This window comes from Empidonax traillii, unplaced genomic scaffold (assembly GCF_003031625.1).
Source record: "Empidonax traillii isolate 1590-97213 ecotype Southwest subspecies unplaced genomic scaffold, ASM303162v1 scaffold681:size344372, whole genome shotgun sequence".
Taxonomy (NCBI): Eukaryota; Metazoa; Chordata; class Aves; order Passeriformes; family Tyrannidae; genus Empidonax; species Empidonax traillii.
In genome coordinates this window covers 177,704-205,664 of record NW_020955874.1, presented here as the reverse complement: position 1 = coordinate 205,664, position 27,961 = coordinate 177,704, and the positions used below count along the sequence as shown (strand labels likewise).

Genomic DNA, 27,961 nt, shown 5'->3' with positions numbered 1-27,961 from the left:
CGTGCCCTTGTAGGAGCCCTGTACAATAAAGCTGACAGCACCACTTGGCAATCTCCTTCTCATTCCTCTGCCTCATCTCTTGGCTAATTTTTTTTTATTTATTATTTTTTTTATTACTATTTTAAGTTTTTTTGGCAGCTGCAGAACACACAAATCTGCACACTGCAGAACACTGGTTTGGTTATCTAGATGCGAAATTTTTTTTTTTTTATTTTAATCATTAACAGCAATTATGAAGCGTTGCTTTTGAAAGGCCATAATTAGGGATGACAGACAAACAGTGGATGTGGCAGGAAAAGATAGTACCAGTTCTTTGATAGTACAAAGCAAACCACCAAGGCAGCATGATAGTACTAGTTTCATTCCTTTTGGAGTTCATCAGTTGCGAGCGATTGAATTCTGCCTCGTGACTGATAAATGCATATTTTGATTTGTTTCCCCTTGAAAGCCAAGTACTCTTTTATTGGCAGGCTGATTAAAGTGGAATTAAAATGTTCTCTGAGGAAAGAGGTGAAAACTTGTCACCTTTTCTGCAATGCTCTTTTTTCCCCCCTTAGTAGATAAGGGTTTTTCAGAGTCACAGACACCGGATACTTGGGGGTAAATTAACCAAACTAGTCATGTTTTAAAAGGACAATTGTTCTATTTTTAAAGCTGCCATTTTCTGAATATTTGATTAGGGCTGCGTTACAAAAGATAACTTTTGCAAACAGTCTGCTCTCCCCCACCCTCCCCTTATTAATTTTACATTAGATTTCCACTCTGTTCCAGCAAAGCCCGTGGTGACTCCCTGCTCCAGAGAGGTTCCCTCCCTACAGCGATCTCTGCAGGATTTCGGCACGGCAGAGTTCAGCTACATCAGCAAACAGGCAGCCAGAAACCTCAGGCCCCGAGCCGAAGTGCAGCTGAGCTTGAAAGAAATACAAATATTTAAAGACAGCGCAGTGAACCAATAAAAAGCAGAAAAAAAAAATAATTCCACGAAGCATTTACATGACATAAAGCTACTACACTAAAATAAATGTGACCCTGGTGAATTTGCTATACCAGAAGTTTACGCTTCCCTCAATTTAAAATTTTCAAATAAAGAGACTAAGTACAAAGCCCTGGAGAGAAAAATAGCAGAAAGTAATACAGTTATGAGAGCAACAGCAGCCATTGCCAGTGATATTGTTATTCGCCATCAAGGAAGCAATAACTTTGATGAATAATCCCCTTAATGAACACCAAGATGGGGTTCTGCCTCCCTAATTAAATTAAATTAAAAGTGTCAGGTATCAAACCTCCGTGGTAAAGACGAGGAGAAGCTGCACAGCAGCTCCCCAACACGGTATTATCAATCCCGATTTTGAAATTCAAAGTATCGACAGTATAAAGACGCAATCTTTGGGTGCTCTGGAGCCAGGAGGGGTAGAAAACAGACCTACAAAAGATGACAAATTAATAAAAGGCCCAGAAGTAGGTGACTGTGGCAAAGGTGGAAACTTTCTGCTTAACTTAGGTCTTACCACGGCTGTGTCGTGTGGCTTAAAAGATCAACTACAGAAAACAGAGAAAGCAAAATGAGTTCAAGCGAGCCATGGAGTCTTATCAACAAATTATCTTTACCAGATAGAAGGCAGATCTTCATTATTACTTTAGCAGGATTTTTTGTGGGTTAATTTTCTTACTCTCTATCTGATGCAATAGAAAAATACAAAGCCTGGAGGAAAATAATCCCTATAATTTGCATTTTTGAATGCCCCTACATAAAATACACATTTAAGTAGATGCATCATAATGGTTGGAATTATTAAGTTACATAAGTATTTAGAGAGATTATGAAATACTTATTGATTTAACTGCATAAATATGTACCTAGGGAAATTTATATCACAAATGAAAACGGCCAAAGCCACTCTGTCAAAGCCAAAACAAAGACAATTATCTTGTCAATAAAAAACGGAAGGTAAAATTAAAAAAAAAAACCCACACACTATTAGTGTACTAAAAATAGAGAAATTTTATAATCATAACAGGTAACTTGTGGATAAGCCTCATAAATCCCTAAACAGACACCCAAGTGAATGGAAAATAAACACTTATTTTGACTGTGTCCTAAGAATCTGTTGGGATTTAAGGGAGGTGGAGCTTTCTCCATCCTGTCAAAAAAACATAAAGTTGTACAAATTTTATTTTCAAAAAGTACCTAACTGTATAACTGCACAGGCCCTTTTATAAACAACCATTTAGGGCATCCTCAACCCATGGAGAGAGTCTTCCAAGCTTTAAAAATTCATTAGGATCTTGGCAATAAATATTGCCAATGTATTTTACTGTAACTGTATCGATCCTAATGCACTTGACTTATCTATAGAGATAAAACTTATCTTGACCTTGTCGAATACAAACAGTCTGGACTAAAAACCTGCGATAGCCTCTCGTGGGGAAAACATACAACAGATAACAGCTACAGGGATGATACAGGAGCAGAACATCAGTATTAATGCTTCAGACAAAACAGGAATTTGCTTGAATATTACCCTGGCAAGCTGATGCAAAGAGACACTAATAAATAAGAAACCATATGAAGGCTTTAAAAAACAAACATGCACACTTAATTAAGAGTCTTCTTGGGCACTGTATCAGTCCCCTCAGAAAATGCACGACACAGATGGGCTGCACGGCAATATTCCTGAGTAGTCTTTTATTTGGAGGTAGTTGCCTCTCTTTTTGAAAGTCAAAGCCGTGCTAAGAAGTAACCCAACCAACTTTTTCCCTTTGTTATTTCAAGTTGCTGCTTCCAGCTGCAACCCCAGCGGTGTCTGCAGACAGTGGCCTGGCCTTGAGACATGAACCCACCCTGCTGCAGGCAGGGACAGACCCTGCCACAGACCCGGCTCTGTCCCTGCGGACACTGCACCACCACCAAGGCTCAGGGTCCACAGCAGGAGCAAGGTCAGGATCAGGCTCCAGCCCTGGGATTTCCCGTGGAAGCCCTGGAAGCAACGAGCCCCAGGGATTCCGCACCGAACGCTTTCATTTCAAACTCTTTGGTGCTCCTTTCCTCACAACCCGCCTGCGCTCGGCTGCCGATAACTTAATTAACATTTTCTACTAGGGGTAAAAAGAAAAAAAATATTCCCCACTATTTCTAAGGCAACAGAAATTTTTTGGAGAAGGTGTCTTGTGTGGTTGATTCTGAAGCGAAGGCAGGAGGATCCTGCCAGTCGGCGGCAGAGCGTATCCCTCGATCTCTAACGCAAACTTCTCCAGGTTGTTCGTGAAACTCAACCAGTTACGGACAAAGAGGCACTTCCTGAAAGAAAACTACAACATGCTTTTTGTAATTAATTCTCCATGTATTTGCCAATTTAAGAGCCAAACACAGCAGAATATTAATAGACCTCCACCTTCCAAGTATCTTCCCTTTACAAGCAGTAGGAGCATTCTAATGTAACGTCAGCGTTAAGTGCTCCGGTATCTCAGAAAATTATTTCTTTATAACACAATGTTTTGTAGCTGGTCGTCATAAATTACACAAAAAAAAAAAAAATAGGATGTTTAGAGGAATTTGGACAAGAAAACTATTTCTAGGTCACAGTAATTACTTTGCATTCACAATTAATGAAAAATAACCATGCCTGATCACTCTAATTAATATTTCGATATGCTAAACAGCACCAATACAGGACAAGTTCTTGTAAAGATACAGAGGAAAACAAATTAACGAGGGTAAAAAAAAAAAATCTGCCAAATAAATAGGTTTCACACATAATTAAATATTATGTGTTTTCATATATACTTTTAACAACCTGCAAGTACCGACAATTCAAAAATACTGTAATACACATTTGGATACAAAGGTAAAATTATTATGGCACATTAACTCTGCTCCTTCCTGAGCCATGAGCAGGAATTTTAGAGGTTTCCTATTTACTCTGAGCAACTAAATGTAACTAACTCCACCGTTTTCTATTTCCACCTTTAAATATCACTTTTAGTTTTGAGAGACAGCAATAAAACTTTCTACCTTTTCGACAAGCAACAGTATTTTTGCATTGACTGAAGGCAAATAGAGACAAAAATAATACTATCCACAGCAGTGGCACAAAGAATAAGGCTCCATTGCTAATTATACAGGGAACTGAATTTAATTACATGGAGAACATTAAACACTTTCAAAAAAAAAAAAAAATTCAAGAAAAGCTGGAGATGAGCCTTTCCAACGCCTTTAATGCTCCAACAGTGCCCTCTGCCGAGGCACCGAAATAGTGCGGGATTAGTGATCCCAACACCACCCAGGACACACAGCCACGCATCGCTATTTCGGGATCGTTTCTGCCTAAAATTAGGCACCTCACAAAAGCCAATTAAGCCAACTTTCTGCAGGATGACTGTGCCACGTATCCAGTGCAGCGCTGCGTTCAGCGAGGGTTTTACAGGGATATTGCAACTAATAATATTTCAAAGACCGTTGTGGTTCAAAGATGTTCAAAAAGCAACGTCTTAGGTCTGAATCGCTTCTGCCTCGCTCACAAGATCCATCTAACAGGGATATTTCCCAAAGACTAAACTGTTTAGGAACTGTATGAAAGCACTGCTGTTCCCAAGATTCAAGATTTAGTTTGCTTTTGCATTCCGACAGATACAACTGTACGATAGTGAAAACACCTTGGTAAGCAAACAGGTTTAGAAATAATCTAAAGAAAATTAAAAAAAAATTTGGTTTCATTATTCTAGTACATTTCAATAGAAATTTTTTCTGGATGGTAACTGCATCCCAAAATATTGCTGTCTGGCTCCTGACAACAAACCAGCAAACTAAATGCCATCCAAGCACCGAGGGGAGATTAAGTGATATTTTTCAAAATTCCACTTTCAGACAGTCGAGTGGGAAAGGGAAACGGGAAACAGAAACAGGAGGCAAAGGATCTAAGCACAACTAAAAAGTGTAGCACAGAAATCCCTGACAGCTCCTTCACTGCTCCTTCTTTCTTAAGAAAACACAGTTGTTTTATAGTTAAATCACCCCGTGGCTTTTCTACCTTAATCTCAGAAAATAAAAAGAGAGAAGAGTTATTTGTTTCCACTTTATTATTTTTTTTTTTGCCTTTGCCAAAAGTTTTAAGAATTTCCACTAACACAAATGAACCACAGTTCTGAAAGTCTGAGCCTTGCCTTTCCCCCAAAATCACAAGCTATTCCATAGCTCTAATGATTAACCGGCAAACGGTTTATCACCTGAAAAAAACCCTGCAGCCACAAGCACGTAGATATTTCAGATTAGATTGTAGCCATAGAATTGAGATAATTTTATGGCTGCAGGAAGCACACGATGCCAAAATGGCCATGAATTGTAGAAGGCTGTTTCCTACCAGCAGCTCCCTGAAACTCGGCTCCTCTCCCCTGCAGACTCTGCGCTCTCTCGGTGCTCAGAGGAACGAGAGGCCAACACAGACTCAGCTAAAACTCGAATCTTTCTACCTCAATGACACCTTTTACAAAACCAGGGGATCTTCCTGGTGTCATTTTAAAAGCAGGAATTCAAAAGGACTCCCCCGTTCTTGAGAAATCTTAGATGTAAGTGGTTTAAAATGACAGAGAACGACGGTGTAAAACACAAATGCAGGCTGGCAGTCCTGAGGTGAGGTTTTTTTGCACATTCTGAAGATCACAGCAACTTTTTCACCACCTCACAAGCCTCCTGAGAGGTGGTAAACTATCAGACACTCATCGAGCTGGAGATGCTGGAGGATTGAGAGCGGGATGTTCGCTCAGCCTTTCATACAAACATCGATTTCCACAATATTTACTGAGCACCAAGGCTTGAAATCAGGGTGCTAAAACTCAGTATAAACCTTCAGGGCTGGGAGTACCAAAGGTACCAAAGGTGCTGCTAATTTCAAAGGAATACACGAGTTCTTTGCAAGCCTGACAGCCTTTTTATTTACCACACACTGTGACAAACCCTGGGCTTTCTCCACCCAGTTCTACCTCTCTGTGGCCTCTGTTTTATGTCAGCAAAGATGGAATATTTTCTTTAACTGTGTTGAAGAATTAGTTGCTTAAACACAGGAGTATAGAAAGGGCTGACACCAAATTTGTGTCTTGATGAGGAGTCAGGGACCCGTCCTCACACACCACTGCAATTTCAAATCCGTGTTGCGAGGCTCAGTTTTACAAATCTACCTTCCCCCCTCAAGAGAGACTCTGCACAGATCACAGCAGGTGAGCCCCCACTCACTCATGTATTTAATTATATATAAATATATATACTAGGGTGTATAGATATATAAGTATATATACTTATAGTATACATACTTATATATCAATATATATACTTTGAGTAATGCACACCAAAGGTTAAATGGAGGTGACAAAACTGCTTTAAGCCACATCCGTGCAATAACAACAATAAAAAAGCATATATTAATAATCCAGTATCGAAGATGTGTAATATTACCATGAGTTCAAGCTAGACAAAAACATTTAGGAATTTGCTTACTTAAAATGGAGTGCAAATGATGGAAGATTTACTGCTACTGTTGGACCCTAAAGGTTCACTTGCTGCCTGTTTAAATCTGTAGCCTTAAAGCAATATCCTGCTTGTAGGTGGCTTGGTTTTGGCTTTCTAAAAGGAATGTTAATTTTGCAGGACAGTTGTACAATCTAAAATCTCAATTTGTTGCCTTGCAGTTGTTTTAGAGAGGTAGTGCCAGGAGCGATTAACTGCATTAAGTTATTCCTATTAATTCCCCAAAGGAAGACTTTTAAATTCAGTGTGCATTTCTAAGAAATTCCAAGACACCGTGATTCACAAAAGTTCCCTGGAATAAGCTCATCTCCTTGCGAACAAAACTTGGGAGACAATTGCACAGTCTTCTGAATAATCACAAGAATAGAGAATTGAGAGCTTTGACAGCTCAGTGTGCAAAATGCTCCAGCAAGCAATGAAGGCAAAAAGCATTTTCTTCCTTTAAGTGTTAAACTGAGGATTTTTTTAAGCTAAAACTGGGAATATCAGGCCACCTGCTTTTCCTACAGAGATTTTAAGCAGGTTAGTGGAATCAAAACAGCAAACAAATAATTGTAGAGAACATGATTCTACATATCCCTGATTTACTAAGATCTACCTGTTCACTCATCTGGAATTCCAGAGCTTCAGGAATTCTCAATTCAGATGTCACAGAAGGACATATCAGGCGCCCAAATTAATTTGACACCTGGGGTTTAAGTGCCGATAAATTTCTGGAGTTTCCTCTGATCTCTGAGACCCGTCTCAGAAGACACCAGGTTTCCAGCTCTCCCTCCCTTCCCCAAGTACCTGCTGCCAGTCACTACAGTTAGGAAAAAAGGAAGGCTGGAGCTGACAGAGGGGAGGAAATGGGAAGCAGGAGTGCCCGGCACCCTCCAAAGGATCATTGCTGCCTGTACAAACTGGAAAACTGCCTGTGAAAATTCAATTTGTTTACAGAAAGAGGGAGTCCATTTCAGGAGCAATTTTTTTTCTTTTTTCCCCCCCCTCAGCAAACGTAATTTTTTTTTTTTTTTTTTTTTTTTTAAATCAAGGGGAAAAAAACCCTGAAACAGCATTTTACTAGGAAGCAATCTGTCCACGGATTCCTATGGAAAGGCGGAGTGGATGTGCTGATGTCAAAGCAAATTAAAACTGCAGAGTGCAAACCCACCTTTCCCCACATGCCCCCCATGCTTTATTATATCTACAGCACAGATTTCACAGCACTCAACGGGCACGTTACAAATTAGCCTTCCCCAAATCACAGAAATCCTAATTTCTGTGTGCTAAGCTGTCCCAATACACATCCAGTTGCCAATAGTTGGGACGTGCATTGCAGTTTTTCTGATTAATATTTATTATGATGGTGAATTCAGGCTTAAATACGCAAAGCAGATTTTTTTTTTCCAAGAGGAAATGTGTGTTTTTACCATAGATTTATGTATTGCCTCAAACTATTTCTTTACAGTTACAGTTTTTACAAAATGAAAATCAGTGACAGAATATTAGATTTGACCTTACAGATTTTTTTTTAATTAAAATTCAGTAAAGAAATTCAAGAAACATCTTCTAAAGCAGTGTATCACTAACGATGTTCTACATGGAGAACTTTTGACCCATGGATTACTCCTGTAAAAGTTAACGGAGTCAGCACATTTAAACTTTGGTCAGTGAGGGAAAGAAAATTTTCTCTATGAATATAAGTCTAGCCCAAAGAGATGCTATAAACTGGAGGATTGAAAAATTATTGAAATGCACTGAAATCTCATCTCTCCTCCCTCCAAAAACGCTCAAACCTAAAACAGGACATTTAATGAAAAGTAACAAGAGCAACATATTATTTTAAAATTAAATTGTTAGCTAAACTCAGGAAAAAATGCAACTCAGAAAATGTTCATTTCAGAGCATAAATAATTTACATAGAGGTAGAAGACTCTTGCCAAACAGTGATGGTTATCGAACAGATCCAAACTGCATCATCCTCCTCTGAAAGATTTCTAAAAGATCCAGAAAAAAATCCTGAAAGTTGAGAAAACAGAGAAGAATCACCAAAAATGTAAAGAAGTGACTTGATGAGGGGAAGCTAAATGTGACTGCGGGAACTTTGCTAAGAGACACTTACAGGGAACATCTTAACTTTTACCTTACCTTTTCGGTACCTTAATATTACGCTTGTTATTTTACTTTTACACACAACAGTAGCAAATGCTGTGTAACAACAGAGTCTGCTCAGCGCTGCAAAAGCAGCAAGAGAAGATGCTCAGGAAGATCCTGAGCGCTGCTGGGGAAACCAACATTTGATGGCCACATCCAGCTTTTTGCATTCTCACTACCCAAGCTTCCGAAAGCTCACCGAATGGATCTGACTGAGGTGATTAAAATGCTGCTCCACTGGAAAAATTATCACATTTTTCTGTCCTTTTATCCATCTGTACAAAAGTTTGTTATAGAAATTAAGCCAGCTGCTCATTAAAAAACCCACAAACAATAAGACTATCTGCTGCCCTAACATTTTATTTCCAGTAAAAATGCCTTTTGAGCATTTTCAGCCATTCTTCCTTGTTCTTTCTGTTCCTTGTACCCTCAATATCTCACACCAGGCTTTACCTCTAAAGAAACTGATGACTCTTACTGAAAATTAGGATAAGGGGTATGTAAGCCAAGATAAGCAGGTTTAATAGGGGAAAATAATTGGATATAATAGTAAATCTGTTATTTGATGTAAAAAATGCAGTTAGCACTGATGCAACAGTGTCAACATACATATCAAAACTTTTTCCATGTTAAGGAGGCATAAACATTTAAAGCTCTAAGAAATCTGGGCCACAGCAGCTGTCGAGTTTGGACAAAAAACCAGCCAGAAAAACTAACAAAGACTCCTACACTGTCCAGCTCTTCAAGGAAAACCTTTTTGCCTTTTCAGAGGAACACAAACTAGAGAAATAAAATTAAACTCTAGCGAGAAAAGACTGAAAATTATTTGCTTTTTATTCTTTAGCAAGAACTCTGGAGAAAAATATTTCCCTGTAAGGGCAGCCACGGGTTACAGCCACATCCCTGTGTCAGCTACCACGTGCAGCTGGTCCACAGTACGAACCCAGGGCAAGCTTCCAGGACAGAGAACAGGGATGGAAATACAAACTGCAAACACTTAAAGCCTCCCTCTGTCTCTGCACTTTATGCTGACTTTTTGGAACTTCTTGAACAGCTTCCATCTTCGGCTGCTTCTGCTCACTTAATAATAACTTCACATTTCTGCCATAAAACTTGCAGAGAAGAAAAGCCTTTTCAAGTGATGGAACCCCACCACAGTGTATTTTTGCTTTGCCTTTTTTTCATTCTGAGTAGCCTCAGATTTTAACCCTCACTACCAATTTCCAGAATTACAAACAGCCAGTTGGTACCACACAGTCTGTATCCCAAACCCGAGAAATATGAACATAGCAAGAAACACTGCTTAGACACTGAAATGAAGAGCATTTGGATCATTTTGCCTTGCTGCTTGAGACAATTCGCATCTCAAACTATTGTGCTGTCTCTATCAGGAGTTCACTAATTGCTAAAGCTGCTTGTTATTACATGTATCTAATTAATATTATCAGTAAGTCCAGAATATAAGCACACTTCAAAAGAATGACCTGAACAACTACCACTTTCACCCACAACAGAATTACGACGTATTAAGGAAAAAAAAAACCCACTACAAGATTAGACAGGGGGAAAAAAAGATAACTTGATCAATTTTCAGATTCTTCTGAAAGAACTACAAAAATAATAGATAACTGGAAACTATAATAGAAGCTTTAAAGTTCGACATCTGACAGTATCACAAAATCTTACTTGAAAAGTCTTGGACAAAAAATTAAACATGCTGAAAAGAATGCAGGCAAGTGGTAATGAAGAACTAGAGAGAGCTGGCTAGGAAGTAACCAAAAGAACATAATTCAGGCATTCTCTCATTGTGGCATATTTCAAAAACAAGGGTGATCCTACTGAATGGATCCTGACAGAAAGTGTAACACTGAAAGTGTGGCACAAACATTCCCAGAGAAGGACAGCTCTGAGATGCATAAACAAACTATGCTTAAAACAACGTCAGCTGATCTTGGCATGCAGGAAAAACACATTTAATGCATTTTAAGAAACTTGTTAATTAGGTAGAGAAGCATTGAATACTTAGGAGTGGGAACTACAAGTAAGAGGCACGGGCAGAGAAAAGGTACAGCACATTTGAGAGTCTTGGTATTTAACATTTAGGTCAGCCTTAGTATTAGAAGATCCACAACACTGCACGGAAACAGCACAGAACTGTTTGCAAAAATCAGATTCCACTTCCAGCTGGGAGAGTGGCACACAAATTTGAAGGGGCTTAGGAAAAAATAAAATTCTGGAAAAACTCACAAGGGAGGAAAAAAACCCCCCATCCCTTAAGCATGACAATTCAGCAAAGTAATACATGTAGTAGTTGAGACAGGGGAAAGAGCATACGAGGTTTGCAAAAACATGGGCTTACAGAGAAACCAAAACTCACTGAGCACCAACAGTATTTAGACTCTTTAGTCCCCTCAAGTAACATCACAGGCATATATATATATGTGCTCCCTTTGCATTAAGACTGAAGCACATTTAAATAGAAAGACTGTGAGATCCCACCTGATAGCTGCACTGAATCTATTTTATCTCCCTGAACGGTTTAACTATAGCAGATTACACAGGGACACCACGGTGGAGGTTACGGGGTTGTTTCCATTTTAAATCATGCCTCAAACATTTGTATTTCTCGGGGGGAGGGGGGGTGGGTAACCCAAACACAACTCCACTTAGCAGCTGAATTTCTGAGAGAAGGTTGCCGTAAGGCTTCAGGTATTTGAGTTCACATAATATTTCCTTCCACGTTCCTTTTCTTATGAGCAAAACGCAGCTAAAATATCAAAAAATGTTTTAAATCAAAAGTTTATTGAATACATTATTGTGCATAATAACTAGAGCTTTTGTTGCACGTGAAGAAGTGTTTCAAAACAGCAGAACTCGCAGTTGTCTGAAAACTACGTGTCCAATAGCCTTAAGTCATAACTTCTCTCAACTTGAGGCTTGGAACGATGCTGTAAAATTTTTGCACGTGTGGTACCTGAAGGGAGAAGAGCGATACAGACCTTTTGGGTTTTTACACCTCGGGATTTTCTAGCTAATATAGAGCACAACACCATGCTTTCAAGCTGGAAATTCCTCTGAAAAGGGTGTGCAGCCCACGCGTTTCTGCAGTGATTTGTAAAATCTTACTGTTAAAACACCAATGCAGTCAGTGCATGAGTCTGAACCAATATGATTATTGAATTTGCATTAAGCAGCAAATGAGATACAATAACTAGGGGGGGGAAAACCACAGCTGTGTTTTTGGAAAACATCTGATCTCATCTGATCGAGTTTTAAGAGGAAAATATCTAATTTTCCAGGGTATCTAGAAGATCAGTGAAGAGCAAAAGCAGTGGAATGTAGATTTTCTGTACAACTGTCTCATTACCAGACTCCTAATGCTGACCAAATCCCTTGTTTTGCAGGGACAAAGGACACCTGCAAACCAGTTTAAACTGATGGTGGTGCTCCTGTATCCCAAATCCTTGCCCAGATGGCAGCCTGGTATAGTCATTTAACATGGCTCTCCACTGGGACTGATGCATTCTGCTTCTCAGCAGGGATTCCAGCTCTTCCTTAGGTGATCCAACAAGGAAAATCAAGGAAAAAAAAATGTAGTCTCTGAATGCAGAAGTCCAAGCTGACACTGCCAACAGCTTGGTGTGCCCTGATGGCTCTGGTTCAACTCTACACTGTGGATTAGTGCTTTAGTTATTTTCCATTTCCCCCAATCTCCAGCACCTGCAGCAGTCACTTTGGGGCTGCACTGTGCTGTCTCTCCTTTTTTTTTTGTCTCCCAAGGACTGCAAGGCGCAAACCTCGTGCTCCAAACTATGCCAGGTGTATCACACACTAAGCTCCTGTTCTTTACTAGAGATTACTGCAGAGTAACTACTAATCCAACCTCCAAGGAGAAACACCCCCTCTGTAGTTATCTGATCCCCACTGCTCAGATTGTTCTGAAACATTTAATTTTCCTTGTGTATGCTAGTCTGGCTCTTCTCGGCTTCCCTCCTGAAGTTTCCATTCTAGAGCCTGTGTGTGATGTGCAAGCAATCCCTCTCTCTGGATATGTGCTCCTCTGTATTGTTTTTTTGGTTTTTTTTGTTTTTTTGAGTGAGAAAGGACACAGTGATAGTGAAAAGAGCTAGGAAGCAATCTGAAGTAAAGTTAGAAATGAGCACAATTTTAATTAAAATGCAGTAAACATTAATATTAGACTTTTAGTGATGCTAAACTTTAAAAGATTGCTACTAATTTATATATTTTATATATATATAACAACTTAAATATTCCACTTGTGCCATGCATTTTATAGCCACACAACACATAGCAATATAAGATGCTATATGGACTCAGATTACTAAAATTCTAGATATTTCCTTTATATTACTTCTTTTGCCATATGTAACCAGATCATGCTGTTATTGAAAGAACACATATTTGCTATGAATGCTGTAAATAAGACATATACATGAAAGGCAAGATAAAAGCTGGAAAGAAGTGACTTGGGTTTGCAGAATAAATAGTTTCAGCCTTGATACTGCATTAGCACAGTGAGGGTAGGTGTGATATAAGTCAATAGAGAGCTAACACTAAAGAAATTTAAATCCTTGGTAGGTACAGCAATAACATGCTCTCAGGTAAAGGAGGCAGGAAAAAAATCTTTAAAATCTCCGCTTGCATTTATACAACTTCCTTTATATTACATCAGCAGGTGCGATGACAGGGCAGCTCAGGTGTCTCACTCTGCAGCAGGAGGCAACGAGGCTGAGTATTGCTCTGGATTTTTGCCAAATGTCACTCTTCGTCAACTCCATTGTAATTAGGAATCCGGCTCTTTGCATGAGGAAGCAAAACTTCTCCTTGCACACACTGTTTCTTACAGAAATTGAGTTGCCTTAAATATGCTCATGTACCATGCCACCTCTGACCAGGAGAGGTTCCAGGTTTAACAAAGCTTTGGCTCATTAAAATGACAAGGTTACAACTCCTTTTTACAGCTACAGAAAGAAATGAACGGCTATTCAGGGGAAGAATGGCACTAATGCAGCTGTTCAAAAAGCAACCCCGACCTCTGTGGGGTGCTGGGACACTAAAGGCAGGTAAGGAAACAAAGTCACCTAATTCTGGAGAACAGTGTTTAGGTGTTACCTGATCGCTGGTGTGTTCTCTCCCTGTTAATGTGATACTAAGTGGACACGACTTATTGCCGGGAGCTCTCCCTCTGGAGCTCGCCTGTTCCCTCATCTCACTGCCCTTTCAGAAAAGATCATCTGAGAGGGCAAAACTTACACCAATTAAGGCAGCAAAAAACTGCAAAACTGGACATGTAGAGGCTGCAGTAACTGCGAGGAGTCTGACCTGCAATCAGCTCGTGACAAGCAGAAGCAATCAGGTTTTTAATTCACATCTAAGCTTTTCCTCAGAAAACCAGCATCTAGAATCCTCCCCCTGAGGTACTACCAATAAATTTCATCTCTTCTAAATGACACTAAAAGGTAATAACAGCTTAATGCAAAGATGTGCTGCACTGAGAAACAGATCTAAGACAATGAGACTGTAGCAGAAACCTCCTCTGCCACTTAACAATAGGGAAAGGAAACATTTTAATTTATTTTCACTTAAAAAGAAAGTCAGAGTCCTGTGACTGCATTGATAGGAACGATGTACACACACTTCTGGGAGCATTGCCTTGAACTAAGGAAAAAGGAGCTGGTTCTTTCAGATGGAGAGGGAGCGTGCACAGAAGTCTCCGGCTCTGCCTCCCTTTGCTCCCGATAAAAGCTCGGAGCAATGAACCCTCAGGAGATTAGCACACACACAGGCCAGCTCCAAAAACTTTAGGCAGCATACATGTTCCTTTGAGTCTTGTACATGTGTTGTGTATAATGCGCTCTTTTTGATATCGAAAAGTTGCTAAGTTGTTCTCAAGCTGGAAGGGGTTTTCCATTTAGATAAGGCCGAAGCTGCTGCACAGCACAAGCACATGTGTAACACTGGAGCCTGAGAGCAGCACAAGCGTTGGCCGTTCCACCAGGGCTGATAAGAACGGTTCCATTTTATAGAAATCCCACTGTAAGTCATTTAACCCCAACATCCATTCTTCCTGGTGGCACTGACAGCAGCACCTTCCCACATCCCACACCTTTCTCTCACGGGAGATTACAGCCAGTCGTCCCTCTGCTTGGCTCTTTGCATTTAAGCACTCTGAAAGTCCACAACCTTTTCTATACCTTGGCTGCTAAAAATATCACGTGGAAATTATTCTCTGCATTACGAACAAAAGCAGCCCTCGCGTGCATGGGAAAGGAGGAAAACTACTTGGTTAAAAAGAATCAGCATTTCTATTTGTCTCAGTTTCTTCAGTGTGTTGGCAGCACCTTCGGATCAAACACGGCTCTCTCCTCTCCAAACACAGATGTGATACCAGGATGGGCTCTACTCCCTGTCCTGAGAGAGCATAACAACCCTACACTTATTTACCATCATTCACACACACAGGCCTAACGCTAACCTAGGAAACACAAGTGCATTGCTGGATTCACCCTCAAAAGAGAAAAAGCTGGATGCTTTCAGGGAACGGGACCTGGCCTCAGCTCCGCATCACTTCCATTGCTGCTGAAATGCAGGGTCCGTGGTGGGAGGATGTGGCGACCGTTCGGCGGCACAGAACAGCGCCCAGCAGCTCGTCCTCCACGAATTTGAAACTGCTCGAGGCATTTAGGCTGGCAGAACTCTATAACCCAACTGGATCCCCGCCAGCAGGGCTAACGTGCCGCTCTTGAAAAGTGAGCCACCGGGGCTTTAATCACCACAAGTGGCAAGGACTTAATTTTTCATCTCGTTTGAAATATGCCAGGCTCCACAGCAGACCGAGCTCCTTGTAAAGTATCACCTCCTCATCAGCAATGTTTCCTGACTCACTGGATTGCCTTGGATGTCTCCTGTGAGGAGCCCTGCAGCAACCCTGCTTGGCTGAGTCTGTGACCCAGGAAAATCTTAGCCTGCCACGGCAGGGCACAGGACACATATCCCACACATGGATAACTGATAACCCAAAATTCAACCTCCAATTTCATCTGACATTCTTCGCTTCCCATTCCCAAAATGTCCCCAGGGGGGACATTTTGCCTTCCACCAGGCATTTTGCCTTCCACCAGGCAGCAGAGTTAGTTTTTAGGACCACAGCTGTACCCTGACATCCCATCTGTGTGACATTACAGTGTGGGATCCAGGAGATGTGATGGGAGTTCATCTCACCAGAGATGGACCAAATATACCCGCAAGCAGCTCAGCTCAGTGAGCTCACTGAAGGAATATCTGTGGGAAGAAAACACTCCTTAAACTGAGGGCCCTTTGTAAAACTAAGGTTTACACTGAGATTTTGAACAAATTCAGTGTTTCAGCCTGAATCACCTTAAATTTTAAATAGATATGCTGCATGAGCTGTACTCCGTGAAAATCAGCTCATCTAAGGGATGCTTGTTACCTGCAACATCAGCACTAAATAGGTTTTCACTTGTAATTCTAAAGGTCCTTAAAAAACTCCCAACATCCCAACTCAACTTCCCTGGACAAGGATATGTGATTTTAACTGTACCTTTTATCTTTAAAAAGCCTAAAAAAATATATGTACATGTTTTGATCACATTGAAAATATTTGTTTGTAGGATATTTTATATACCCTCCCCAAGAAAAGGTAACTGAATAACAGCAAACCTTGCTGAATTGAACATGTAAAGCCTGTAATACAGAAAATCAGAACTATCAAATGTGAGAATGGTAAAAGTCCACCAATTCTGTTTAAAACAGCAAAAGAAATAAGTTCTTTCTGAAAACTCGCAGATGAGCTACCACCTCCATCTGTATTGTGATTTAAAGTACTCAGAACACCGAGAAAGCCCCTTGAACGACTGTGTAAAAAGTTTCCCGTGCAGAACCAAATGCATCCTTGTTTCATATTTAATTTGCAACAGGATCCCCAGCAGCTGAGCTGCGAGAGCTCCCCTGGCTGGTGCCGCGCTGCCTGCTGAGCCGGGCTCCACACGAAGGCACCGCACGATTGAAGCCCAAGTCCTCAGAGCTGCACCTCAGCCCCCTTTAAAGTTAATCTGAACACACCGGACTCGAGAGGAAATGAAAAGTGAGTTTCTCTCCCTTCCTATGGCACCAGGACTTCCTGTGTTTTAGCGATTGGTCAAGAACTATTATTTCCTCCATGCTATTCCCAGTTGTGACTGTCAGAGGTAATTAGTGTAGTCGGCACACAAGCGCTAAATGTTTGTTTAAATAAGCCTGGAACCAAAGCCCCACATGCACAGAAACCTGGAGAAACATGGAGAAACTCGGAGAATATTAAGACTCAAGTATGCTGTACCTGAACGAACATGCTGCTCTAAATATTTAGAAATGCAAAGTTCATTTGCTGAGATGAATATCCACAAAAATCTATGTGAGATAAGGGGGTATTAAAATTATTCACTCTCCAGTTCAGGATGGATTATTTGGCCAATCTGTTAAGCTGTACCTCTCAGACACACAGGATCAGTACCATCCTCCTCCCCTCAGGGAAGAGAGCTCATAACGTTTGAAGAAAAGTATGCTCCATCCCAACTGTAGGAATACACATGAAACACAGAGTCTTCCTTTAACACAGCTTTGGAATGGGAAAGCAGCAGACATCAACAGTGCGAATGCAGAGGGCAAACAAGTTCACCGAAGAAAATAAATTAAGCCTAATGTTGCAGATTGTAAAGTGGCCAGAATAAAGGCCATTTAAGTTGTTATCGGCCTGTTTCAAACACACACACGCAGAGCTGAACTTCAATTTATCTCCCCATATAAAATACCACCCCTGGCAGCGCGGCGTCATTGCCTACAACCATGATTGAAACATTAATCTCAAACCAAGTCAGAGAAACTTGTGACTTACTGTGTTACCACCTGAAGACCCAACTGTTTTCCAGCCCTGGGCTAAGTGCAAGCCAGATCCAGCCCTGCTCAAGTTTGACATTGCTCCTCAAAAACACAGGTATGCTCTGGTGGGCTTTGCTTAACCGACCCAAACAATGCACATTTATACACATCGTGCACACAGGGTTACATTTTACCCAGTCACACCATACACAGCTGTGCAAAGAGACAGAATCCAAACTAGAGAAATACATAAAAATACCATCTTGTCAAGTCATCAGAAAACCATTAATGTTTCTAATGGATGCAATTACAAAAATGAAAGATTCCAAGAAAACACAGTTGAAGATGAGCTTTAATTATCCAAGCATCTGGCTACATGAACCAGGGTCATGTCTCCAAATGCCTTCTCATCTGAACTCTGTTATCCACCCAACCTTACATTTCTCGGAGTCTTTCAGAATGAAATGGAACTGCCTACACACAAAAATAAGTTATCCCTTCCTAATGACTTACCCACTCACTAATATTCCCTTTAGCTGACAGTTGGAGAAAACAGGAACGTGGACCAAAGGTGAAGGCTGGAGGAGGATGATTTCTAAGGTCCCTTCCAACCTCAACCATTCTAAGAAGACGCTGTAGTCAAGAGCTGGATGGTAAAGTTATAGTGCTTATCTGTGTGTGGCAAAAGACAAATAATTCAAATGAGCTTTCTTAGTCATAATTTTAAAAATTAGAAGGCAGAATTCCTTGGTCTTAACCTGGACTCTACCACATTACTTGTCTGCAGAAGTTTGCAGTGAGTCATTCACCTGATTAATGCAAGAGAGATACGGGGTCCCGGAATCCACCCGTGATCTTTGTCTAGACAACGACTTGTTCTGATGCTGAGATCAAGGTTGGGCTCAGCTACGCTTGAAAATGTGCACATAAACACCATGCAATATCTATTCCCAAACAGCTCCAAGCACGGATATTTTTCACGGGAGGAAAGAAATGTTTCAGACACTTCAGAAGGGTTTAAATGAAAAAAAGTTACTCCGCAAGTAACTCCTCTCTGGGCAGTTTCGTTACTCAGAACAACTGCCTGGAGGGCCAATTCCTGAATTCCAGGTGTGGACCATTCCATGTGTCCAGGAAAATGCCACGGCTTCTAAGCAGCAGCAGGAGGAGGCTTGCCTTGCTGGAGAAACTTAAGGCCACATGACTCAAAATCGGAGGTCTCAACCAACATGCTCTACTTCCATGTCCTTCCCCAATAATCCTCCCAAATACAGTACAAAATTAAGGATTGCTTGAATTATAAGACATTTCTCCAAAACTTTGGCACAAATTCCTGTGCAGAAGGGTACAACCAAATTTGTGGCTTTGATCCCAGTAGCTAAAACAATTTTTATTTGTTTTTTAAGTGCCAAGAATTTTTAGTAATGACTGACATTTTCATTAAGTTAAAGCATCCTCGGTGGTAGAAGTCAGAGAAAGAAATAAAACCATTTGATTAAAGAAAAATAGGAAAGGCTCCAGCATGAAGGAAACACTGAAAAATAATAAAATTACAAGGTCAGTCCCTAAAATAGGCCAGTTGTGCTTCTCTTTTATCCTGCTTTAGGCAGTGGCCAGACTTTCCATTTCCCGCTCCCTCCCTTAAGTCCCCAAAAATACTCAGGGCAGTCAGGGGAAGTCTGAGAGGCCTGAGAACAGTAACACCCAGGTATCAGACGATAACCTAATTTGAAACTTATGCTTTCAAAGGCACAAAGGTGTCTGATGATCCAGATGAAATAAAATCCTCGAGCACAGGAGCAGCAGACAGTGCAGGAAGCGACGCAGGCGCTAAACAAAGTCACACATTGTCAGAGGAGGGAAAAAACTGATCTGACGTGACGAGTCAAGACAAGTGACAAAAGTTTTGCTGAAAAAGGATCAGTAGGAAATTAAAATCATGACAGCATTTCTGTTCAAAATACACAAGACAATAGAATCCTTTTATCACAAAGTCCCATTTTCTCCTCCGGTTTTATTCCAACCAAAATTGCAATTTGCACATCACAATGCAGCGAAAGGATCCATGACTTTCATTCCCATTCCATGTAAATAATTTACTGCGAAAGGCTGGCTTTTATCAGCCAACTGCTGCATTTTGCAGTTTTTATTTTTGAATCCTTAAGAATCACTAACAACTTGTAAGTTATCTAAACAGGTCTGAAAACCAGAAAAATCTTTGTGAGAAGGTTTCAGAAGGACGATACCCCCTTGAAGTCACATTGGCTTCATTTCATTTGCTCTATGCAGCAAATAAAGCCAGAGAGCTAAAGAAACTAAAGCAATCCATTTTCACAATGCTGAATTTTTATAGTTAGTTTTACTAACTCCTCACTATTACTTGCAAAAAAAAACAGAGGGAGCATCTTTATAAAACTTATTTTCTAATTTGCTTCTTCAGGTACAGCCAGGTTCCAGCTGGTTTATTTATTTTGAGGGATACAATCCTTAAAAAGACCTCAACAAACAAAAACATGAAAATCTATCACAAGCCCTCTCCTAAAAATCAAAACAAACACTTTTAATCCATTTCCTTCATTCCCCCCTTCCAGTTGCCATTAAGTTTCTTTAAAAAAACCAAGAGTTGAGGGGTTTCTTTTCCCAAAGACATGAATTATTATTAGAAGTTAGGTACTAGTCTCCTAGAGAATATAAAATAGTGTCTCCTCTGTCTCCATAGTCTCTGGATCCCAGCTCTGTGATTTGGTTTCTGCCATGGATAAAGTTTTACTATGGCACATCGTTACATTGATTTTTTTTTTCCCCCAAGTGCTGCAAATTAAATGAAGCTCTTCAGTGAAAGTCTATTTAACTTCCCATTTTTTAAAAAAAAACCTTCCTCATTAAATCCTTTCTTGCAGGATTTCACTGGAAATTATGGTTTTGATTATGATAGAACTTCTTCAGAAAAGGTAAAGATACAGTTGTCTTCCCAATTACAGCTTTATCAGCACGCCTTCAAGAAAAGTTATTTTTCTGTCTAATGGCAAGATTTAAACCAGGCACATTTTCTGTGCACTTTTTTTTTTTTTTGTTCCTGTCTCCTATTTTCCCTTTTTTTTCTTTGAAACCTGCCTCTCCTATTGGCTCTTTCCCAATGCCTTTCTTCTGGCTGCATCTCAAGCTTGGCTGCTTTTCTCATTTTGTCCGTTTCTCCTGTTGCCTCTCCCTCGCTGGGCTGCTGCAGATGTGAAGGCTCATTCTCACAAAAGCAATTAGAGTCTAACTCCGAGCACGCTGCAAAGACAGCTAAAGGATGCCTGTGAATATCAGCAACCAGGCAGGATGAGCAGCCAGGAGTAAAACCCTCACAGTCTGGCAGGGCTGTAACTCTCCAAACTGGCGACTACACGGTACCTGTTTGTTGAGGAGGGGTGGTTTCCTAACCAAGTGTACTGGAAAAGCTCTGATGAAAAGATCATTGCTGCTTTTAAATCATTAGTGCAGCTGCTGGAACAAGGAGGAGTTGTTCTGGAGGGGTTAAACTAGATTTAGGGAAAGGCAGAAAGGCTTAAAAATTACAACAGCGAGACCTGTATTACCAAAATGGGAAAGTGGATATCCCAGGGTCCTTCTAAAGCCCATCACACGCTGATTTACAAAGGGGGATCGGCTTTGTTAAACCCATGAGGAAAACAGAGGTTGAAATGATGCTGGTCTGAGATCCAAGACTTGCTACATTCAGTTCTGAACCACAGCCACAGAAAGCACAGAAAGCGAGACTGAGGGGGCAGTAGCAATTTCAAAATCTGATCTATCTCCCACTGGAGCCTGACACTAATGCTTTATGTCACCCTGATGCTTTAAGGCTTTATACAATTACAGTTCTAGCACCAGCAGATCCTAGACACAAAAATCTGTTGCTTTGATTAGCACCTTGCTTCACCACCACCCCCAACTCTCATCAATCCAAATGTGATTTTCAGCATGAAAAAACTAGAGATGTGTTCTGACGATGTGTAATTTGACAGCTGGGTTTCCACGCTTCCAGGTGGCTGGAAGCATCAGGTTCTGGTAGGAAACAGGTCCCAACATCACATCAACAGCAAAGAGGGGGAAAAAGGCAGGACTGTAAGAAGATCAGCAATTTTATGCTTTGATCTGACAGGAAAATAAAATGCTCTGACAGAAGAGGCTACAAATAAATCTGAATTTGTTAACCGTGCCAAGAACTTGTCCTGACTCAATGCTCAGAAATACAACGGCAGTGCTTGAGCCCACATTAACCAGGAATGAAAGACAACAACATTTCATGCCTGGTACAAATGACATTTGTTTCCAGATCACCTTTAAGGGAAAGAAGCAGAACCTCTAGGAAGCGGGAGTGAAGTGGTAGGAAGCAGAGGACAGAAAAAAATAAAGCTGGAACCGAGCACGAAGTCTGACTCCCTAAAAACTACCCCTTTTCCCCACAAAATATCTGAACTAGCGGGAAGAGACTCTGATGCCTTCTCCCTCATATCCTGCTAATGTGCCCCAGAACAATTACAGTGTAAGAGAGAAATAAGGTTCTAATGCAAATACCACAGACTATCATAAGAATTGCACAAAACAAAAACGTTTTCTTCAGTCTTCCAGTCAGAAAAGCGGGGGGGGGGGTTGCCTGTGACTTCAAAAAGTCAGAAAAAGACAGCAGTTGACCAGAAGTCATTATTATAAAAAAAAATATAAATAATAATAATTATTATTATTATTGTTATTATTATTTAAAATGAGGTAATAACAAGAGGCAGCAAACACAGGTAGAAATTAATCCCAAGAAGCTTAAAAATAAGGTCACCACGGCACAGGTAGGATTTACACCTCATCTTTCTTTGTTTTTACCACGGAAAACGATATGTATTCTTAAGGCATCAGGACTCAGGGCTCTCAGCATTATCACAAAATGTAACAGTGATTATTATTAGCTGTGGAGAAGTATCTGGGCTTTCTCAGCTGGCCTAGTTTCAGCACGTACTGTTTTGCTTCAAATGCAATCAACAAATTCTATGAAGTTGATTTATTATTGCAAAATGTATGTTCCCTTGCATTAAAGCACAAGAAATAAAGCATGACCATCATGTTTTGCAACTAATTTATTTTTTTCTCCTTTTTTAATCTGTCTTACAAGTTTACCATGACATTTTAGTGACAACAGTGCTAAACTAACTCAAAAAACAAAAAGAGACTAATTAAAAATAGGCAGACAGCGAACATCATGATACATTGGCATAAAATTATCCCTTCAGTGCCCTTTGTAAAAATACTGCTAAAAATCCAACATTTTCCATGGCAATACTGAGTCAGATTGTTTTATAATATACAGAATTATATATGCAGATCCTCGGAGTGCAAGCATTTGGTTAGCGCTTGCACTCCATATTTAAGCAAGGACATTTTCTGCCTTCTTGGAACAAAACTTGTACCACTGAACTGAACTTCTGACCGACAGAAATTACAGATCTTGAAAACTTATTTGCCTTCCTCCCTTTCCCACAACTTCAGAAATCACTCCAAGCTCTTTCAGCATTTCTGACTACTGAGTACATACGGAGGAAACGGCTCCTCTCAGGCTGGAAGGACTTTTTGCTCTTACGGATTCTTTGGCAAAGATAACTAAGGCATTGCTTGGGCTGCTGGGCAGACCCTGAATACCCTGAACCACCATCAGTTCCAGAGTAAGTGGAAATATGAAGCTGGTTACATGTGCAGAACTAAAGGACTTTTGGGAAGGAGGGCAGCAACACCTACTGGCCGTGGTGCAGACTGAACACTGCTTCGGTTTGGTTTTTAAATTAACAAGACGCAGAAAAAGCGTTTTCTTACTAAAGTCATGGCTGCGTTGCTGTTAAAATATATCAGCACTAGTAATTTCTGAATCCTATCAATAAATTGATACTCACAGCGTGAGCTGAGCTCCAGGCTTTGATACAAAATGGGACATAAGTTTTCCTGATAATTCCTGTAAGTGACTGACAGATTTACTTAACACACCCTGATGTGCACACTCTTCCCTCATGGCTAATTATTGCCTACTCGAAACAACTCCAATGTTATGGACTGCACAATCTGAGCAGCAGCATGAGTTTTTTCCTAATTTCTGAAGTATTGCAAAGTATTTAAACAGCTGCTACAATTCTTATTTTTCAAATGCATTCCTTTAACCCGCAAAAGTAAGTTTTTCTTCCAAATTTTACGTGGAGTAGTATAGAATAAAACATATACAACAGAATTTCTTGATCCATCTCACTCCTTCCAAAAACAAACTGGAGGGCACAAAATACAAACAGCATTTTCAGAAAGCACTTAATTCAAAATTAAAATGTCCTCAACTGTGAGTGTTCTAAATCAACTACAACAAATCTGCATCCAGCAGCTGTATTTAATGCTTGCTTTAAATTTTCATTAAAAAAAATACTGTATTCGTTTTTTCAAGTCGTGTCTATAGGTCCTCTGATACACTAGCCTTAGGCATCAGAAGTTTTCCTGGTTCTCATCCAACACTGGAAATAATATCTTCTTGCTTCAGGTGTTAAAAGGATTCATACATTATTTATAAGGACTGCTAAAATCTAACTCCTGGATCTAACTTGCAAGAGAAAGAGTATAAAAAGTTACATATACAAAAAAAAAAAATAATAAAGCACAACTGTCCCCATTTCAATTTTTAGCCTCTCTTTGTGTGTCATGTATTGCCAGGCTGAGTCTGGAACACTCATCTCTCTCCTCCCCATGTTCAGATATTTCTCTACAGCTGCTTTGAGCCTTGCAGGATTTGACTTTTCTTGCATATTTGAAAGTATGAAAAAAAAAAAACCAAACCAACAACTGGAACCCTGCTGGGCAACTTGTTACATTTCAAAGAAGCCGGATTTCTCTGACAGAATGGTGTTTGTTTACCTCCCGAAAAATCAGGCTAAAGAAAGAAGCCAGAACAGGGTGCTAAAATCCCTCTTCACTTCTCAGTGTCTTCTTCCTCTGTACTCCTCTCTTATAAATGTTGTCTACGTATATGATATTTATATTTTGTTTGCCTCTTCCTGGTTTAAGAGAGTTCATTGTTAGATTTTAAGACAACCCCCTGAACAAACTTCACATGGGGGAGCCTTTAGGATCTCCTACCCAATTTAAGAGAACGTTTATGTTTTGAACAGCAGTCCCGCTTCCCCGGGTTGTATTAAGGCAAGAGACACTGGAAATGCTACTGATCTATAAAACATAACTAAAGGAAACAGAAAAGTGAGGTTCTACAGAGCCTCAGAAATACTCGTGCCCCATGCAATCCTTGTAGCAGCACAGCAGTGGATTTCCCCACCCAATAAGGTGGTGTCACTTATGTTCATCTTGACTTTGGGCAGAGTTTTTACACCTCTTTCAGTGTGCAGACTTTGAGACCTTAGTTCTTAAAAAAGAGCAACATGCGTAATAGAGCATGATATCCATTCTGCCCCCACGAAACTATAAATTAGGTACCTTGAGCAGATTGGACCTGTTCTTTGGAAAACATATTACACTCTTTTTTGGAATTCTTTTTCTACCAAATCCACAACCTTAACATATACTCATCTCCACACAAAGTAGAGTTGTGTGCTGTTCACTGTTCAAAGGGAAAGTCAGACTAGGTCATGTTTCTTAAAGGTTTATCTTATTAGCAATCAAGTGTCATGTAGCTGAAAAGTAGAGAAAATTGTTTTGCTTTTTCCACTGCCACTGTTAAAATTCTCAGGCAAACTGCAACTCAAAGCATGTGTGTAGTTGGCCTTTCACTGTTTCCTCAAGCCTTGCTTCTGTGGGTAAAGAAAGGGAAGGAGCAGCTGGAACAGTGATGATGAAACCCTGATCAGTGTTAGCGAAGAGAATTAAGAGCAAGCAAGCAAGTAGGAGCTTCTAAACAACTCCCACTTCTGTATTTAAAGCTGAATTTAATTGGAAAATGAGGTTTTTCCTGTTTGTTTGGTTTGGGGGTTTTTTGGTGAAATTTGTTCAAGGAAGAACAAATAGCTGTCAGGGGCAGGGAATGCTCTGCCAAGTCTCACCAGCCTTCCTTCTTCTACCTTTACCAAATCACAGAAGCTCCTGCAGTTTGTGTGAGGAGGGAGGCTGACATAGAAAAAGTAAAGCAAAGCATTCATTTCTACTGTCACCTGAAAAAAATATGAATGCATTATGGAAACAGTTATTAACACGGTGAATTTTTGACATGAGTTAATCCTGAAGGAAAGTAAAAGAGTGGAAAACTAACTTGCCACAGCACTGCCACCTGCTTTGCAACTGTGCTTGTGAAACACCCCGTGGGTCCTTCCCGAGCCACTGCTCGAGGAGGCACGGAAATATTCAAACACGGGGCCCAAAACTTAAAGCAAAGGATTAATTTCGCACCTTCTTGAGAGGAGACAATGGGTGGCAGGTAATCAGGGATGTACTCCTTCCTCTCCTCTGCATCCTTACTTCCCGGCTGGGGAAACTGCAGGACATTGTTCTTGCTGACGGGGAACGAAGGGATTTGATGTGCAAAAGTGACAGGTTCGATATTGTGGATGTAATCTTCCAGCTCGTGCAGGTTAACCCCCATAAGCTTGAAGGCATCACCGACGTCATCCAAAATTGGATCCGTGCGGCCATCTGGAACAACAACAAAAAAACAAAACAGGAGAAGAACAATATTTTTGCAAAAATTCAGATTGAAAAAAAATTGATCTGTGCTGGCTCCCCACCAGGAAGGGACATAAATTGCTGCCCAAAAGTTCCTCCCAGGTTGACTTTCAAAAGTGTTTCGTTTTGACCCATATGACTTTGTTTCAAATCACACCATTAAAGAACGGCACCTCAGGGAGCAAATGGAGCAAAAATGAGGGAGTAGCAACAACAGCCAATTAACATCATGCAACACCAGTCAGAACAGTTTTCAATCTCTTAATGTAAATTCAAATGAACAAAACAAGCCCTTAATATGGAGAAGATGCCCCTTTATCAGTATGTAACAGATCCAATGTCATTTTTCAACCCAGAAAATGAAAAAACTCATTTTGTTGAACTGACTGTCGTTTACAGAGAGCAACAAAAAAAAAAAATGTATCTCGTGTATCTCTTGATAACAAGAATACCTCATATAGTATCTTTCCACCAGATAAAATCTACAGGCTTCTTAAAACTATGAGCCACTTCACCTACTTGTGAGATATCCCTCCTGGATAAAAGAGAGGAATATTAAGTACTGGTCTGATAAGGAAACAATATTTTGTGCTAAACTTTAAGGACTGATTTCCTGAAATGTAACTTTAGCTTGACTCTACAGCCAAAAAAAAAAAAAAAAAAAAATCTTATTTTCCTTACAGAACACACAGTGAAGCCTTACTTGCCAGGTAGTTGGGATCTTTATTTCATATGATCTCCAAGTACCCCAGTGTCCCCGACCTGACAGAGGAAAATCCCTCTGAAGGCCTCCGGAGGGAGAACTGGACACCTTTTGCTCTGGCAGCCAAGGTACTGCTTCAACTCTCATCCTAACTTTAACACAGTAACAACACCACACACACACAAAAAGAAGATGCCTTAAACCCCAAACATGATTTTTAATTTAATAAAATGATACTGAATGATTACAATTCTGCAGAGTTGGCTTATGAAGATATTACATCCCTACATGATGATAAGCTGCGATTTACTTTAAAAAGTAATTATGGAAAAGCAGCCCGTGCCTATTGAAGGAACACAATGGCTATTGTGGAGCCCCGGCTTTGGAGAACGGGAGGGGATGCTCTTTTGTTTGTCCTTTAACCTAATCTCTTCTTGGTTTATCTTGAAGCTGAGAAGGCTGGTTCTCACATCACTGGATGAATTCAAACCCCCGGCCAACTCCCGCCTGCAGGTACATTTAGAAGAATAAGAATTTTGTTCTAGAATTTCCCTTCTTAGTCTCGCGGTGAAGATAAGGATAATACTCAGATTATGGGCTTGATTCTCAGCTCTCTAACACTGTCCTCTTGTGTGACTCTGGGCAAGTTGCTTGTGTTTTAATTCTTTTCACAGCTAGAAGGAAGATCAGACCAAGTTATCCCTGTCTGTATTTAGAACGTGAACTCTGCATGACCAGAGCCATCTCGGAGTTTGTTTTTGTGTAGTATTTGTTACAAGTGCAACATCAGTTTCCTCTGCACTCCAGGGACAGAGAAATGTGGAGACTTGCATATTCATAATCACCCCTCTGGATGAGTTATGAGATCCTATAGTTATTAGACAAACAGAAGAGTGCTTTATCCTTTAAAAATTAAATTTATATAATCGACACAGCGAAGAAACTTTGTGTGGTCACTTTAGGATGCTCCTCAGGCTACGAAGATCCCTGCAAACTTACTGAACCATTTTAAAGGTGTCAAGACTCAACAGGTACAA

General features: G+C 40.3%; 1 protein-coding gene across 1 annotated transcript in view; it reads right to left on the bottom strand.

The window, feature by feature from the left end:
- TAF3 (TATA-box binding protein associated factor 3) overlaps positions 1-26,185 on the bottom strand; it is a 105,349-nt gene extending 79,164 nt beyond the window's left edge. The window contains exon 1 of the mRNA XM_027899658.1: positions 25,949-26,185. Within this exon, the coding sequence (XP_027755459.1) occupies positions 25,949-26,141 (193 nt within the window). The 5' untranslated portion in view covers positions 26,142-26,185. The remainder of the gene's footprint in view (positions 1-25,948) is intronic.
- Between the last annotated feature and the right edge of the window lie 1,776 nt (positions 26,186-27,961).